Source organism: Rosa chinensis, chromosome 3 (assembly GCF_002994745.2).
Source record: "Rosa chinensis cultivar Old Blush chromosome 3, RchiOBHm-V2, whole genome shotgun sequence".
NCBI classification, from domain to species: domain Eukaryota; kingdom Viridiplantae; phylum Streptophyta; class Magnoliopsida; order Rosales; family Rosaceae; genus Rosa; species Rosa chinensis.
Window position 1 is genome coordinate 28,490,288 of NC_037090.1, and position 17,740 is coordinate 28,508,027.

At 41.1% G+C, this 17,740-nt stretch overlaps 2 protein-coding genes across 4 annotated transcripts; both read left to right on the top strand.

The window, feature by feature from the left end:
- The first annotated feature begins 983 nt into the window (after positions 1 to 983).
- On the top strand, positions 984 to 5,094 carry LOC112195093 (cytoplasmic tRNA 2-thiolation protein 2). Of its 3 annotated transcripts, none has more exons than XM_040516839.1 (7): positions 984 to 1,396; positions 1,679 to 1,889; positions 1,979 to 2,065; positions 2,838 to 2,959; positions 3,055 to 3,133; positions 3,576 to 3,973; positions 4,717 to 5,094. In XM_040516839.1, the coding sequence occupies exons 1-7, from the start codon at positions 1,071 to 1,073 to the stop codon at positions 4,763 to 4,765; spliced, it is 1,272 nt and encodes a 423-aa protein (XP_040372773.1). In that variant the 5' UTR covers positions 984 to 1,070; the 3' UTR covers positions 4,766 to 5,094. The 3 variants fall into 3 exon arrangements, with proteins under 3 accessions (XP_040372773.1, XP_024191215.1, XP_024191214.1); XM_024335447.2 differs by having other exon boundaries at positions 985 to 1,396; positions 1,541 to 1,889; positions 3,576 to 3,866; XM_024335446.2 differs by having other exon boundaries at positions 986 to 1,396; positions 1,541 to 1,889.
- A 9,828-nt stretch (positions 5,095 to 14,922) lies between these two features.
- On the top strand, positions 14,923 to 17,676 carry LOC112193665 (disease resistance protein RGA2). The gene has a single exon (XM_024333888.2). The coding sequence runs from the start codon at positions 14,988 to 14,990 to the stop codon at positions 17,526 to 17,528; it is 2,541 nt and encodes an 846-aa protein (XP_024189656.1). The 5' UTR covers positions 14,923 to 14,987; the 3' UTR covers positions 17,529 to 17,676.
- Positions 17,677 to 17,740: the final 64 nt, after the last annotated feature.

Below are 17,740 nucleotides of genomic sequence, written 5' to 3' on the forward strand. Positions count from 1 at the left end.
AACCATACCATTAAATCAATGCATACATGCACTAAGAATGAAGTATGTAATTTCTCTGGAAACTAAAATTCATGCATCCATATATGACATAAGAGTCAAAGATTTACACACAGAACCTTTGCCAAAAGAAGCTATATCTACCTGACAAGAGCTTCATACAAGGGAGGGTTATATAAAACCATCAAATTGAGTAGTCAAGAGAACTCTAGTACCACCCAGGGCATACAAGTGCAAAGCAAGACATATGGTAACAATAGCTAATGACTTTGCATTCATTATAACAATACCAAAAGGGTAGAACATTGCATTAGGGACCGAAAAAAGGGACTTAAAATGCAAAGCTTTTTGAACATCATAGGATAAGTTTATCTTGCCACAAGTTCATCAACATTTATATAAAACTCACAATGTGCTGCTTGTCGCTGGGTATGATCAGCTCGCAAGGCAAGAATGGAACTGATACCAACATGATTCTATTAGTTCAAAACAGTATAGTCTTTGTAAAAATAAAAACGTCATCAATTTGTCATGGGAGGTAAAAAAAAGGCTTTTTTTTCCCCTCTTTCTCTCTGTATCCTTATTTGTTTTTTTTATGTGAGTTGACAAAATCAAATAACTATTAAAAAAAAAATATAGGTCAAAATAGTAAATTTAGAAATCTAACTAGAACCACCTTGAAATTTTTTTTAGTGATGAATAGAGCTTGTGGCATTTATCTAATTGGAAGGCTTATGGTGCTAGGCGGGTCAACAAAATGGGTTAAGGTCCCACGCCCACGCCCGATTAAGCAAAAGGGTTTATAAACTCAGAGATGTTCCCCTAGTCAGCTGCTGACTAGGGATTTTGTGCTCAACTACCGTCCGATTTCAATCGGACGGTTGACATGTATTTAAATTTTTTAGAGATGATATATGTCAACCGTCCGATTGAAATCGGTAGTTGAGCATAAAATCTCTGGTCAGCAGCTAACCAGGGAACGGGACCCTTATAAACTAGACTTATAAACCCACTTCCTGCTCCTAGTTTGTTCTGTTAACCCTACCCTCTCCAAATCTTTGAGCTCAGTAATCATGGCGTGCAGTGCCTCAACTTGCCAGTCAAATTGCTACAGAGACCAACCACAAGAAGAAGAAGAAGATGCCAAACACACCAATACCAATTCAATTGCTACTAACACAATCAGCAACAACAACAGAAACAACAGCCATGGTTTGTGCCTCAAGTGCAAGGCCAACCCTCCCATCTCCGCCGATACCCACGCCGACGATTCCCGTTTCTGCGCCGATTGCTTCCGCGCAAACCTCTTCGGCAAGTTCAGGTTCGCCGTCACCTCCAACGCCATGATCTCTCCCACTGATAACGTCCTCGTCGCCTTCTCCGGCGGCCCTTCTTCCAGGTCCAATATCCCTTTTATTCTTATTTCAGTTACACTTGTTCTTTCTCGAAAATCAAATTGATTGCATACTCTTATTGATTGAATGCACTGAAATGTAAAGTTTGGTTTATTGAGTTCCGGAAGGATGTTGTTCTGGGGTTTCAGGGTTGCTTTACAGTTTGTACATGAGATGCACAGTAAAGCGCAGAAGAATTTTGATGCTAGTAGGGATAGATCGTTACCGGTGTTCGGTGTTGGAGTTGCATTTATTGATGAAACTAGTGTTTACTCTGTTCCATCCAGTGAACAAGACAATGCAATTGGAGACATTACATCTATTGTGGAAAACCTAGCCCTGCCGACAAAACAATTGTATGTTGTGCCGATTGAGAGTGTCTACTCTGAAGATTCTGGCGATGGCAGGGAGAGACTGAAGAAGTTACTAGATGCTGTTCCTGACGCCACTGGAAGAGAAGATCTTTTACTACATCTGCGGATGTTGGCCTTGCAAAAGGTTCAAATCTCGATACATGTTTCAATTTTTATTTTTAACCAGTCGTGGGCGGTTTAATTTGTTGTTACTGGATGCCTTGTTGGTTGTAGATTGCCTCACAAAATGGATACAACAGACTTCTACTGGGATCATGCATATCGAGGATTGCTTGCCATGTTATTACAGCCACTGTGAAGGTCTGTTTTCTTAATGCCTTGCACTAAGTTGTATCTTCATTTCAGCTCATCTCAAGGTTTGTATTATAATACTTTAGTTGTTGTTACGTCAGCATTCCTATATCGCATTCGATACATTTGATATCCGGAAATAATTACCCCAACAAAATGGTTTGTAAACTGATCATCTCTGCTAATTTTGTTCACACAACAATGGAATAGCTGCGGAAGTAGTGGTTATGACTTATGGGTACACTGATCCTTTGCAGATGAATCTAGGGCTTGCCTCATTCAATTATTTTACTAAAATTTGTGACTCTTTCTTGGTGTAATTTTAATTAGTAATCAGCTTCAGAAAGACATTGTTATGTGCACACTACTTATCTTCTCTGATTTTGAGGCCTAATTGGGCAGCATACCAAATATGTATTCCAATTTCTTGATCTTAATGCAATTAGTCTGTATAATTCTTAACATATATTAAGGAACCTAGAAAGATTTCATCTTAGAAACAATATATAAAAATTGATGTTCCTTTTTACTTTTGATGCCTGTAAACCATGCTCTTTATGGGTTTTCTACTTCCTGCAACTCCATTGCCTTAACTCTTGGGATGGTTTCTGAAGGAAGGCTGCAGTCTGCATGGTGGTTCCTTTTTTTTTTTATAATTTTTTTTTCAATAATATTTTAATTTCTTGTCATATGTGTTACAATTGTTTTTCCTTGATAATTGTCAAATGGACACCATTTATCAAATTGTCTAGTATTTAGTATTTATACTTTCTTTTTATAGGGACAAGGATATTCACTACCAGCAGATATTCAGTATGTTGATTCAAGGTGGGAAATCCCAGTTTTGCTTCCTCTTCGTGATTGTCTTGCACAAGAGCTGAACATGCTTTGCCGCCTTGATGGGTTTGTAATCTGTACCATTTCTAAAGTAGATTCATAGAGAATTTTTTGTTATCCCTCCTTAATAATATGTCTGATATCTCCTTTTGGCAGGGCAGTCTAAAAACCGTTGATTTCATAAGAAGTCCTGGCTCTGGCATTAATGGGTTGGTTTCATCATTTGTGTCGCTCTTGCAGGTACAAAGTGGTACTGGTTTATCTTGTCCATTTATGAGTAACTTGTTGAAAACTGGCATTTTTAGGTTGTACTGTGCTACAAAGTTGCATTGGCATCATCATTTAGGAAGACTAATTTTCCTCATAGATTTCAGTATGCACTTTACATGAAAAATAGTAGAAAGGCATCAATGAAAGGTCAAACTAGTATACTGAAAGGTTGTCCAAAAAAAAAAAAAAAAGAGTAACTGTAAAAGGAATCCAGCAAAGGTTGTAGTAGTCGTTGTACACATTGTTTTAGTTAAATAAAAGTCCGAGTTTCCAAGATAACATGCATTTCGCTACATATAGTCTTACTCCAAAATAAATTTTCTTTTAAGACATATTCTGAAGTTTTTCCTTTCAAACAGTACATGATGAAAATCCTTGAAGTTTTTCCTGCCATTGAATTTTTGTGTTCCAGGAAGAAAACCCTTCTCGGGAGTGCACAATTGTGAGAACAGCTGGAAAGCTTATCCCATTTCATTTCAACAGAATTCAAGAGATCGATGACTCTAATGTCCCTTTGGCAACTCGAAGGCGTCAGAAGAGATATAACCTTAAACCTAATGAATGTTTTTCTTCAGAGTCATTCTGCTTTATCTGCAATGGCCCACTTAGCAAATCTGATTTGCTAAGTTTGCGCAATCTGGAACAATGCCAAACAAGTCCCGACACTTTTGTTGGTGCCTGCTGTTCGAGCTGCCGGTTTCAGGTACTTCCCCAGGACCCTTCATTACTGGATCAATTTTCTGCAGTTTTACCTCGGCAGCTGGTCGCTCGGGTAAAGCATGACAACCTTGACAATTACAGTGTGCTCAGGTCAGAACGGTACACTTTTTATTTATCTGTCTACTCTGATATACCTAGGAAGAAGCCCTTGTTCTGCCAGTAGGTTTCATGCACATGTCCTTTAGTAAATGAGGCTTCTAGTAATAGGGTACTTGTTCAGTCAGTGCACGCTTCATCTCTAATAGAAAATACTAAATCTTAATCCAAAACCCATAGATCCACAAAATCCTACTAAATCTTATCCACAAAAACCCAATTAAGCACTAATCGTCCCCAAAATAGCATTGAATAACAATCAGAAAACTGAGAGTTATCACTCTATTAATGGTGCTCTTGATGTCAGCATGGACACTCACTTTCTGTGCAAGGCCAAACATGGGCTGGAAGGTAGAATGTCTACTTTCTTCTGTAGTTGAAACTGTAAACCCATCCCCTCGGGGTGTTTGAGTCATATACAATTGTTAATACAAGTGCAGAAATGTAGGGATTATCTTTTAGCTTTAAAGTTGATCATCTCATGTTATACCGCACAACATCAGATCCGACTTTCACAAATTTCACAATATAAGAGAACTTATGGGGTTAACCTTTTCTAGTGTAGGTCATCTTGTTTTCAATATACCCGTTGAATGGGAAAACTAGGGCAAGGTTTCTGTTCTGGGATCATTTGATCAAGTTCTGTTGATCATGCTTGGTAGTTATCACTTATTTCATTTCCTTTGTATGGCTGAAGACAGAAAAATTGAAAAAATTCATTTTAATTTGACCTTCAGGGAACAAATACAAGATTGCTTGCTTTCAGAAAGCGACGATGAAACCTGAGTTGGCCCACTCATGGGGTTATCATTCCCTTAAGGCACCGCATACGCACTATTCCTATTGGCTTGGTCAGACATTTTGAAAGGATAGCAGACTTGTACTAAAGGCAATCAAAAAGAATTGCCTATTCCTATTGGCTTGGTCAGACATTTTGAAAGGATGGCAGACTTGTACTAAAGGCAATCAAAAAGAATTGCCGACATCAATGTTAGGCTCCCTAATCGTCTAGGTTTCATTCTGAATAGCCATCAATAGTTTCTATCTTGATGACGGGATTTACATTGGAAAGATTTTTTTTTTTGGTGAATACATTGAAAGATAATATGTATTAACTAGACCTGGTTCAGTTGACCCTGCCTGGTTTGCAAATTATTTGATTATTGTGCTTGATAAAACAAAGAATCTGTAACGCGCTGTGTCTGGTTTGCAATAAAACAGTTGTTGCAGAAGATGGGCGAGAAAAGTGGGTTGAGGGATAATTTCTTTTTATTTTTGTTAATAAAGATTTATTTTATAATTGTCATATTTACCCTTGTGATTTAATTTATTCTCAAAGTCATTCAATCTTTTAGAGTTAATTCTGTCAAAATTTTTTATTTTAGCTAATAGAACCTTTCCTCTTTTTTTTTGAAATAGGACGTCAAGCCTTTCATATATTCGAATATAAGTGATTACACAACATGACCTACCCCAAAAGGGCCACGTCAATATCAAGTCATGCAGGCTACCCTAAAGCAACCAAATGAAATCACTATGGTAATAGGACCAAAAACCAAACCTAGACAATGTTAGGGCAAGAAAAAGAAAAAAAAACCCCAACTTATTCGACGGAACCCGGGACCTCCCTACGCAGAGGGAGCTTCCCCAAGTTCAAGTAAAAAATAGACAACACTACTAAAAGAGGCCTAAGCCTTAAGGACAGACCCAAGACCTAGACCAGCCATCATAGCTAGTAGAGCCCAAAAACGAAGCCCAACAGTTTGAGGAAAAAACCCCAAAACCGAGCCCAGAAACCCTAACCCTGCCTTGCCATGCTCGACGGCTGCAGCCTTCCTCAAACCGTCGTAGTCACTGCCGGCATACCAGAAGCAAACCACCAGACCTCTGCCGCCGGTAATCTCCCACGAACGGCCCAACTCTGGAGCCGCTACTCCACCGCACCGCGAACCCGATATCAGACCCGCGTTGAAACCTGCCCAAGCATAAGCAGATCCCCTGCGACTACCCCTATCGGCCGGCCAGCCAAAATCCTGCAACCCACGAGGCGCACCTCCACCTAGTCGTCCCCTTACCGGGAGAGTCCCACTGTTCAAATCCCGATCTGGTACTGGGATTTCGTTCATAGCTCCTCCATGGAGAGAGATGCAGAGAAGACTGAGTAGACAACAGCCTACCTATACTAGAGAATGCCGCACGAAACCGCCGCCACCCTCTCGAGAGGTCGAGAAAGGCCGAAGGCCAATCCAGAACCAAAGTGCAGAGACGCTGCCTAGAAACCCTAGGGAGAGCCTCCCAGAGAGAGAACCCATTTTTTCAAGTAGAAAGTAACCTTTCCTCTTAAAAATAGTATAGATTAAAAAGAAATTTATCAGTCTGGTGCTGAGGTTCCTTAGTAAGTCACCAAGGAGAAATTGTGCTAAGTTGATGGATCAACTTGAGTGGCGAACTATAAGACTATAACAAGACGAATCAGTGTTTTTGAGAGCCTCTCTCTAAGTTTAGAGAGAGAAAATAGATCTAGAAAGAGTAGTGTCTCCCCCTTCTCTCTTCCCCAGATTGTGATCCCTCCGGATCTTGATTGGTGGCTTGAGAGTTGGGGGGAGGGACTCTCCTTGCTCTGTCTTGCTCTCACTTCATTTACCTTGATTCTCTCACACCCTCTGCGGTGGCTTTACACCCTCTTTGTGGTGATTTCCTGACTTATGTTCAGATTTAGAGGACTTTGTTCCTTCTTTCTTTGTCAACCATCCCAAAAAATTTTCAAATCCAGAAACCTCCATGATTCCCCTCACCCATTACCTCACATCAACTCCTCTCGAACTACCAAAGACTTGTTCCTTGAAGATTCTCATGGCTACCTCTTAAAAGTGAGAAACACTTACCTAGAGGAGTATGGCTGCTCACGCATAGGTGTTTCAGCCCCCATTCACCATTGAATTTTTTCTTTGCTTTTGGCTTCCGTCCCATTTCGGTGGCTTCGATTCCTTCCCGGATTGAGTCTTTCTAGTGGAGAAGAGAAAGTGTGTGTGTGGCTTTGGCTCCAATTAGTCATCTCATTACCTTGGTTTCGATTGGATTTGTATTTTGGGATTGTATTGGCAGCGGTTATTCGGATTTTATCTCCTCGATATGACACTTTTTCCGACCTTTCGGCTTTGGGCAGCGGTGGCGGCTATTGTATTGTAGGAGATGATGTTTTTCTTAATTTTTGGGGTTACACTCTTTTATCCTATCTATGTGGATTTGAGTTGAGTAGTAATTTTCCTTGTTAGGTTTACTTGTAATTGTGCCTTGTTTTGGGATCTTTCTATTGGGTTCACCCCCTTTGTTTATTATTAATGAATGATTTCATTAATTCTAAAAAAGACAAAAAGAAAAAACAAGACGAATCAAACTTTTTTTTTTCTCACATTAAAAACACTATAAAGGGTGTAACTTCCTACAGAAGTACTCTTTTCTGAAATATAATGAAGAAAGAAAACATTTCTTTGGAGAAATGATAGTGTTGCTATATACAGAAGTACTCTTTTCTGAAATATAATGAAGAAAGAAAACATTTCTTTGGAGAAATGATAGTGTTGCTATATATGGTAGTATGGTACCCGTTGCCGGCCCTGACTAGGTTTGGGCTGTGCAGTAGCACAGGGCACCAAGCAGATGAGGGCATCAACTTTATATAGTACCGTCTTGCATTCAATCATTTACCCATGCATTCTCAATCTGCTATATCCAAGATTCCAAGTGACTACTACTTGTTCTCTCTACGTTCAACTTCTGCCCTATTATTTTATTTCTTCAATGTTAATAATCCTAATTGTACACGGTCTCAGTGGAAACAAATGCAGTAATAGTGGTTTGCTTGCTGCAACTCTTTTCTGCCTTTTTTTGGGTTTTATGATTCATTCATTCATGACCCAGATTTGGAACATAATACCTTTCTTCAAAAGAGGCTACAAACCTATTCAGCCTAATTACCCATTCTCTACAAACCTATTAGTTTTTGTGAAAGTATTATGTTCCAAACTTTCTTCGTTCTCCACAAACCTATTTTTATTATCATTATTATTATTTTTTTATCAAAATTGGAACCTAGAGGCTACAAACCTATTTAGCCTTATTACCTTTCTTCATTCTCTACAACCCTATTTAGATATTTTTGATGAATTTTGGAACATAATATCTTTTTTCATTCTCTACAAACCTATTAAGATATTTTTCTATCAAAATAGGAACATAATACCTTTCTATTCAAGGAAATCTCTATTCTGTGTTTGGCCCAAACTCTAGGTTACTTGACTTAGTGATAATAGGGTTACATTAGAAGGATCTAGATTCCTATTCAATGTATGATTACTTTCCTTGTATGATTTGGATTCTATGCATTGTAATCCTCTATATAAAAAGGCCCCTATTATCAATAAGAATATACATCAAATTCCTCTCAATTACCGTTTCCCTAAAACACGTTATCAGCACGAGCCCTAACCCTAGCTTTAGAAACCAAAACCCCAGAAATTGATCAAGCTCCATCGGATTAGCCTTACCTGCGCTACTACTGCCCCCACAGCCCCCGCGTCGCAACTCAACGCTAACCCTACCAGGTTAGCCTCGCTGCCCCTGTAGCGCCCGCAAGCCCTGGTTGCCTTCTACCTTCGCGCGCGCTCGCCTGCCCTCGCGACCGCTACTCACCAGCGACCCCGGGGCATCTCCGCAGCGTCCTCGCTGCATCCCTGCAGCATCCTCGCTGCCCCGCGACATCTCCGTAGCGGCCTCGCGGCATCCCTGCAGCATACCTGCAGCGACCCCCGCGACTCCGCATTCCCGTGACTCACCTGCGACCACCGCAGCTCCTACGCGCCCCTGCGTTTTCTGTCCCCTTGAGCGCGCCCTGCAGCACCAGCAGCCTATCCCCGCAGCCTGTTTTCCAACATGCGCGTGTTCTCAAGCCCTGAATCAACAAGTAAGTCTTTGGGATTAAAGTTCCCGTTTTTGAGTTTTTCTCCTTTTTCTCTTCTTTTCTCGGGGACTTGCAAACTCCCTTCTTCTACCCCCCCTTTCTTCTTCATAGGGGAGATCAATAGCCGAACTGTGGGGGTTCGTGCTCACTCCAAGCTTGGAGCCTGTAGAATCCTCCAAACTTAGAGTTTGTTGAGATGTTATGATCGACCACAAACACATCATTGTTTCGATCTAATACAATTCCTCTTGGAATCGGATTTCTTGGAAGCGACTACGCTCAAAAATTTCTATTGTTTTCGTGGTAGCCTTTTCGCTCCGAAACTAACCCTAATTTCTTGTTCTCTTTCAGGATGAGTAACCTGAACAAATTGGACTTTGCTCCATTGGGAACAACTAGCTCTGGATATCACAGGTGGGTTCGTGATGTCTGCCAGCATCTCAAGGCCGATGGAATCTTGGATATGATTCTCGAGCCTAGCCAGGACGTGCTAACTGTTGAGCAAGCTCAAGCTTTGGAAGCAAATAGAGCAGCCTTAGAGGCAAATAAGGCGAAAGCCATCATCCTAATGACTCGTCATATGGATGATTCGCTCCAGTACGAGTGTATGAATGAAGAAGACCCCAGAAGGCTGTGGGTCTCACTCGAAGAAAGATTTGGCAACGTCCGTGACTCCCTGCTTCCTGACCTAGAAGTGAGATGGCATAGCCTCCGCTTCTGTGATTTCAAGTCAGTTCTTGATTACAACTCAGAAGCACTTCGCATTAAATCCTTAATGGAATTCTGTGGTAAAGAGATCACAGATGCGATGTTGATTGAGAAGACTCTCTCTACCTTCCCCATCTCTGCACTGATGGTTGCTAAGAACTATCGAATCGATGTTACTGTAGGACGGATCACAAGGTTTCATGAGCTTATTGGAGCTATGAATATCGCTGAAAAGCATGACAACATCCTTGTGAAGAACTATAATTCGAAATTCTTGGAAATAGAGCATATTCCGAAATCCAATTATAGTCGTGCCCTTAAGAAAGGGCGCCAAGAGCGAAACCCTAATTTTAGGGATACTTATGGACGTTTTGGTCCATATAGTAACTCTACTTGGGAAGGTAACCGCCAAAATAGGCGAACACGGAACCGAAGAGGTCAACATGGAAAGAGAGAGGGAGGCAACGCCTCTGGCCATGTTGGTGGCGCCACCAACACTAAAAGCCATCTAAATGACGCTTTCGAAGCGCCTCAATCAATGGAGTCTGAGCGCAGAGATGTATGTTTTCGATGTGGAGTATCCGATCATTAGACACAAATTTGTAGAGCTCGTGAAGAAATTGTCACCGCCTACAAAGCATATTGTGAAGCAAGAGAAGCTCACTATGTGGAACAAGAAGATCAACAAGATGATCTAGAGTGCAGGGTTGAAGACTACAAATCTGGGTGGGATCGATAGATCGCCAATTCTGTTTAAGTCTTTATTTTTTCAAGAGATGTAATGGGCAATTGCCATTTTGCATTAGCTAGCATTTGGATTAGATTCCCCTAATGGTTAAGAGACAATGATGTACTCCGTTGGCTTATGAATACAATTTCGAGTTCCTTTCATTATGACTCCATTTTGATTATGAGCATAATTCTTTGTGACTACGATGGCTTGGCCATTAGTATTAATTCAAGGACATGGAATAGCCCAAGTTCCCTTTGCCAAATGGCACCTTGATTACTGTCACAGAAACTCTCTACTCTCCTATGGCAAATCGCACCTATGAATAGCCAACGGATTCCGTGAGAAACCGCATGTAGAGAACGGAAATGAGTTCCTTTGCAATACCTCTAACGATTGAGAACAAAGGCGCATCTTAGAGAAGTTTATGTGTCTCTATAGTAGACTCTATGTCACTATTCGAGCTATTAAATCCAATGAAGTTATGAGAGAAGATCTCTTGGATTTAGACACATATTGGCTTTGTAACGACAGGATAGATCATCCTAGTCATGATATGATGATCCATCTACTAAAGACTTCACATGGACATCCATTCTTCAGAGTGAGAAGAAGCAAGAATCAAAAATTGATTCCCGGACTTAGCGTGACTGCCGCTACCGCCGCATCTGGCGCTGCCGCTGTCCTTAGCCGCCGTAGGGCAGCGAAAGTCCTTTGTGACAATGCCATAAACGGCGCCAACCATGGCCATTCCGCCATGAATGTTCCATCCCATGGCCATGCCGCCATGGATGCCACTTTCCATGGTTCCATTGCCATGATGGGTGATGTAGTCACATATTTTTCTTCTAATAGCGCTACAGACGCTCATGCCTAACCAAACTTCTCATTGGTTGCTTCTAAGGCACCTCGCTCATTTTGCAAAGCCCGTTCCTTAGGGAAATTAGGACTGAGACCGTCCTAGCAAAGGATATAAAAATACTCATTATGTTCTTACATAGAATCTGTGGGAATTCTGTGGACTGATCCAACCAACTTGCGGACGTTTAAATATCTCATGATGTTGGTTGAGACGCAAACACGCTGGTCACGTGTTGTGCCATTGTCCACTTGTAATGCTGCTTATGCTACACTCCTAGCACATATCATACAACAACGAGCTCACTCCCCAAATCATCCTATTCCGTCAATTGGACTTGACGATGCTAGAGAGTTTACATCGAAGACTTTCGATGGTTATTGCATTGGGACTGATGTTGGACATCATATTCCCATGAACACACCCAAATGGTCTCTCGAAAACGACTACGATGGTAGTCCGGTCATTGGTAATGTGCACCAATCTCCTTATATCAGCTTGGGGTGATGCAATATCACATGCAGCTATGCTAGTTCGTCTACGACCCACCGCCACTCAATTTACCTCTGCGTTACAGCTAGTGACTGGGTACAAGTATCATACTTACGCATATTTGAGTGAGCCATTTATGTGCCAATTGCGCCGCCACAGCGCTCTATGATGGGTCCTTATAGACGAATGAGCAACTACGTTGGATTTGAGATTCCAACAATCGTCCGCCACTTAATGCCCTTGCTAGGCGATCTCCTTACCGCTAGATTTGCGAATGTCACTTTGATGAGACAGTCTTCCCGTCGTTAGGGGGAGATAAGAACACGGATGTTCAGCAGGAATGACAGGAATTGTCATGGCCTGTCCTCACTATGTCTCATCTCGATCCCTGTTAAAGTGACGAGATCACACAAATATGCTACAAACATGCCTGCAAGGATGGACGTCCCTACGAGAGGACGTAGCGCCACCCTACACGGAGGTAGGCATGGCGCCAACACCAAAGAGAGTGGCACTCTGGCGTTATAGGCCATGGTCCCAGCTAGGATGCGTGGGAGGCCCGTGAGTTTGAAGGATACTTTGGCACATTCCAATCCTTTGATCATCAAGACTCAAAATCCGTCTCATGAGAATATTTCGGGTTATGGTTATTGTTGGGGGACGCCTCAACGTCAGAACCTATTCCTGAGAATATAGAGCTCTTTGAAAATTACACTAGTGTACATGAGACGTGGGATAGAAACTCCATCATAATTGATGATGTAGTTGCGCATTTCGTCGCGCATGAGTTTGTTGAGTCTGATGATATCGAACCACGCTCCATTGATGAATGAATGCCAACGTAGAGAAATTTGGCCTAAATGGAAAGATGCGATCCAGGTTAAGATGGATTCTCTAACGAAGAGGAAGGTTTTCGAGCCAGTGATGCCAACACCTCCTATCATAAAACCTGTTGACTAAATGGGTCTTCAGTAGAAAGCGTGATGAGAAAAAGAGATGGCAATCTCGCCTTATGGCGCAAGGCTTCTCACAAAACGCCCTGGAATCGACTACGATAAGACATATTCTCTCGTAATGGATGTCATTGCACTCCACTACCCTATCAGTTTGGTAGTTTCCGAATAACTGATTATGCAGCTTACAAATGCGGTCACTACGTATCTCTATGGGGATTTAGATACGGAATATACATGAAGGTTCATGGTGAACTTCATTTACCCAAGTCAAGTGGCTCTAGACCACGGAGCGCGTTTTACAAAGAGGTTAAAACGCTCGCTAAAAGTGACTACTTGATTGGGAAGGGATATGCCCACGCGTTTCCATAACAAGTTTCGGATTCTATCGCAGTTCATGTTGGACATGATCTTCATTGGAAGCCCTTCAAGAGTTAAGGGAAACCGCTGAACACTTGAAATCCGAGTTTGAGATGAAGGATTTTGGAGAACACGATTATGTCTCAGTTTGGAACTTGAGCATCGTGTTGATAGATGCTTAGGCATTTTGACAAGGTCAAGCCTTCAAGCACCCCCATGATCGTCCGTAGTCTTGATCCTGAAAAGAATCTTCTTCGTCCAAAGGATGATGGAGAAGATGTGCTAGAGGCAAAAGTGCCCCACTTCAGTACAATAGGCGCATTATTGTACTTAGCTCAATGTACAAGACTGGATATCTCATTTTGCAATGAATTTGTTAGCTAGATATAGCTCTGCGCCAACGCGACGCCATTGGATTGGTGTAAAAGATATCTTTCGATACTAGAGATGTACGACTGATATGGGCATGCTTTATCCCTAACGAGAGATGATGGATTCGGACCCATCACACACCAGGAACGCCGCCAACATTGGCCTGCGTCCTCTATCCCCATCCCAAAACAACATGTTTTTTGGAAGGTTTTGCTGATGTTGGGTATCTCTCTGACCCACACAAAGGTCATTCCCAAAATGGTTAAGTGTTCACCATGGGAAAAGACCATGATATCTTAGGGGTCTACAGAACAGACCCTAGTCGCTATATCTTCGAACAATGCAGAGATTATTGCTCTTCACGAAGTGGTTCGTGAATGTATATGGATTGGATCCATAATTACGCATGTTCGAACAATTGTGGTTTGAAGTCTACCATAGATGAGCCTACGAGCATTTAGGATAATGCTGCTTGTTTTGAACAAATGAACCAAGGCTACATCAAAAGCGACAACACCAAGTATAATCAGCACCAACAAACTCTCCTCAAGATCAAAGTGAACTAGGTTTAATCTGAGGACAGTGTGGAAGACTTATTCACTAAGTCATTGCCTAAATTCCACTTTCGAGAAACATGTTGGTAGCATCGTTTGCGGAAGTTATCCGAACTCCCATGATCGTAGTCATCAGGGGGAGATGCAGACACCAGGGGGAGATGTCTACATGTATGGTCTCGAAATGTGAAGGGTGTGTTGTGCTCTTTTTCCCCTTCGACCGAGATTATTTTTATCCCACTAGGTTTTTGTTACTCGGCAAGGTTTTTAATGAGGCAACGAGAGAAGCACCGCGTTTGGGCAACACAAGGGGGAGTGTTCAAGGAAATCTCTATTCTGTGTTTGGCCCAAACTCTAGGTTACTTGACCTAGTGGTAATAGGGTTACATTAGAAGGATCTAGATTCCTATTCAATGTATGATTACTTTCCTTGTATGATTTGGATTCTATGCATTGTAATTCTCTATATAAAGAGGCCCCTATTATCAATGAGAATATACATCAAATTCCTCTCAATTACCGTTTCCCTAAAACACTTTCTTCATTCTCTACATTAATTTTGCTCGATGATTAATGTTCCAAATTTCTTGTGAGTGTGGCCACACTGAACAAACAATCAATTCAGATTAGAGTATGAGATAACTACAGAAACTAAGGAAAGAAATTAAAAAAAAAAAAAAAAAAGGTTCTCTTGTTGTTATTATTATTATTATTTTTTCCAAAACAAGGACATAATGTTTGCAGCTTTTAGCTTCTGCCAAGAAAAAAAAATGGCATTCATCTAGAGAATGAAGAAAGGTATTGCCAGACAAGAAAAACAAAGAAAGCCACCAAAGTAGTAAAGAAAAGAATAAGAATGTATACTTGCATTCACCATGTTGTCTTCGTTTACTTTAGTAATCAAAACACATGAAACTTAGAGGTCCCTAATTCCAATCTTCAAAATCACCAAAATCATCATACTTGTAAAACAAACAGAAAAAACAAAATCCACATTTCCTTTTTACTCACCTCAACAACATGGCTGAACTTGTCGTGGATTTGTCAAGCAGGCTAACAGAGAGGTTGGGCTCGCTTGCTTACAATGAGATTTGCTTGGCATGGGGAGTCAAAACTGATTTGCAAAAGCTTGAGCGCACCATGTCCACCATCAAAAGTGTGCTCTTTGATGCTGAAGAGAAGCAAGTGAGTGACAAAGGGGTACAAAGTTGGCTGCGACAAGTTAAAGACGTGTTCCGCGACGCTGAAGATGTGTTGGATGAGTTTGAGTGCGAAGCTTTGAAGAGGGAAGTTGTAAAAACATATTACAGCACTGCGAGAAAGGTACGTCGTTTCTTTTCGAGCTCTAATCCAATTGCTTTTCGTCTGAGAGTAGGTCATGAAATCATTGAGATAAGGGGGAGATTAGATGAGCTTATAGCTAATAAGGCTATATTTGATCATCTCACTGATCATCATGATCATGATAGAAATGTACGGAGCGTGAATGTGAGGAGGGAGAATATGACTCACTCCTTCATTCCTGCTTCAGAGGTTATTGGAAGAGACTCTGACAGAGAAGTGATTGTAGATCTTCTAATGCCAAAAGCTGTTGATCAACAAAGTGGGAATTCCCAGAGTGTTGTCTCTGTTATTCCCATAGTTGGTATAGGAGGTTTGGGTAAAACCACACTTGCCAAGTTGGTCTACAATGATGAAAGAGTCAAAGGGCATTTCGATTTGAGGATGTGGGTGTCGGTGTCAGTGGACTTTGATATTCATAGGTTGATGGAAAAGATTCTTAGTTCTGCACTAGGTACAGAAGTCAGTGAGAAGATGTCTGTGGATCAATTACAAGCAAAGCTACGTGAATCTTTAAAGGATAAGAAGTATTTGCTTGTCTTGGATGATGTATGGAATGAGGATCGTAGTCAATGGAGTGACTTGAGAAATTTGTTGATAGACGGGATCAAATTAGGAAGTAAAATCTTAGTGACAACCCGTAATCACTCAGTTGCTTCAATCATGGGCACTTTACCAACATATAAATTAGATGGCCTCTCTTATGAGCATTGTTTGTCATTGTTTACAAAATGCGCATTCAAGGAAGGTGATGAGAAAAGGCTTTCACATCTCTTTGAAATTGGAAAAGAGATTGTGAAGAAGTGCGTAGGGGCTCCCTTGGCGGTGAGAACTTTAGGGAGTCAACTGTTCTCAGAGGCTGATGAGCGTCGATGGAAATTAGTAAGAGATTCTAAGATATGGGAATTGGAGAGAGAGGGTAGTGGTCATATCTTGCCTGCTTTGAGATTGAGTTATACTCAATTGCCTTCATACTTGAAACCATGCCTTTCTTATTGTGCATATCTTCGACATCAAGCAATTCGATGTAGTTCTCTAGACTTGATCCATTGTTGGATGGCTCATGGAATCCTTCAATCTCGTGATAATGAGAATATGGAGATGGAAGATGTTGGGGAGCAATATTTTAAGGAATTATGGGCGAGATCATTCTTTGAAAATGTGAAAATAGTCGAGGATAATTATGATATTCACTATGAATTTTCTATGCATGATCTTATCTATGACCTTGTACGGTCAATTGGGCAAGATGAGTGGTCTGTTGTGGATTCTGGCACTAAAGGCATTGTTGAAAATGTTAGACACTTGTCATTTTTTGAATTTGACAACAAACTAATGGTTTCAACGATGTTGCAAAAGTTAAAAAAAGTGCGGAGTATATATACAATAGAAAAAGCGCCTATCGATGAATCCTTCCTTGATACTTGCTTTTCAAAATTTAAATATTTGAGGGTGCTTCGCTTCGATGGTTTACCATTGAATTTGAAGGAGTTGCCAAGTTCCATCGGTACACTAAAGCATTTAAGATATATGTATTTAGAGACAGGTGAAATGACAAAACTCCCCAATGCCATTTGCAAGTTGCAGAGCTTGCAAGCTCTAACGTTTGGTGTGTGTGAAAATATTCAAGAGTTGCCAAGAGATATGAGCAACTTGATCAGCCTCAGACTCCTTTCAATGACCACCAAAGAAGCATGTTTTCAAGACAATGGAGTGGGATGTTTGAAATCACTTCGGTTGCTCATAATTAACAATTGTGTTAATTTAATCTCTTTGCCCTGCGAGATGAGTTATCTTGCTGCATTGCGGACTTTGATATTAGTTGATTGTGAGCAACTCGATCTGGTGAGCCAACATTATCAAGCAATTCCATTGAGGCTCGAAAAGTTGGTTACTGATGGACTACCACGGATCACGGAGTTGCCTGAATGGTTTCGAGGAGCTGCCAGCACCCTACAGTACCTGTACATTCAAAATTGTTCCAATTTGGGTTCATTACCAGGGTGGCTCACAGATCTAACATCACTTAAAAAGCTTGTCCTCATTGATTGCCCCAAATTGGTGTCACTTCCAGAAGGGATGGATCGTCTCACTGCCTTGAGAGACTTGAAGATAGAAGATTGTCCTGAGTTGGAGAGAAGATGCAAGCGTGACACTGGTGAAGATTGGCCAAAGATTGCTGGTATTCCAAACCTTTCTATCTCAGACTCTGAAGAGTGACGACCACATTTGTTGCTGGGCAGCACCAGAAGCTGATCAGAGGTTATTGTATAGTTGTATTGTTCGATGTGTCTCCATCTTGTACATATTGTCCCATCTTTGGTGTGTTTTTTATTTTTGTCCTTGCTGTATTAGGCTGGGATTCCAGAACGGCAGAACCTTTTCTTTCTTCAGTAAAAGTTGTTCTCATGATGAATGATAAAGATTTGTTT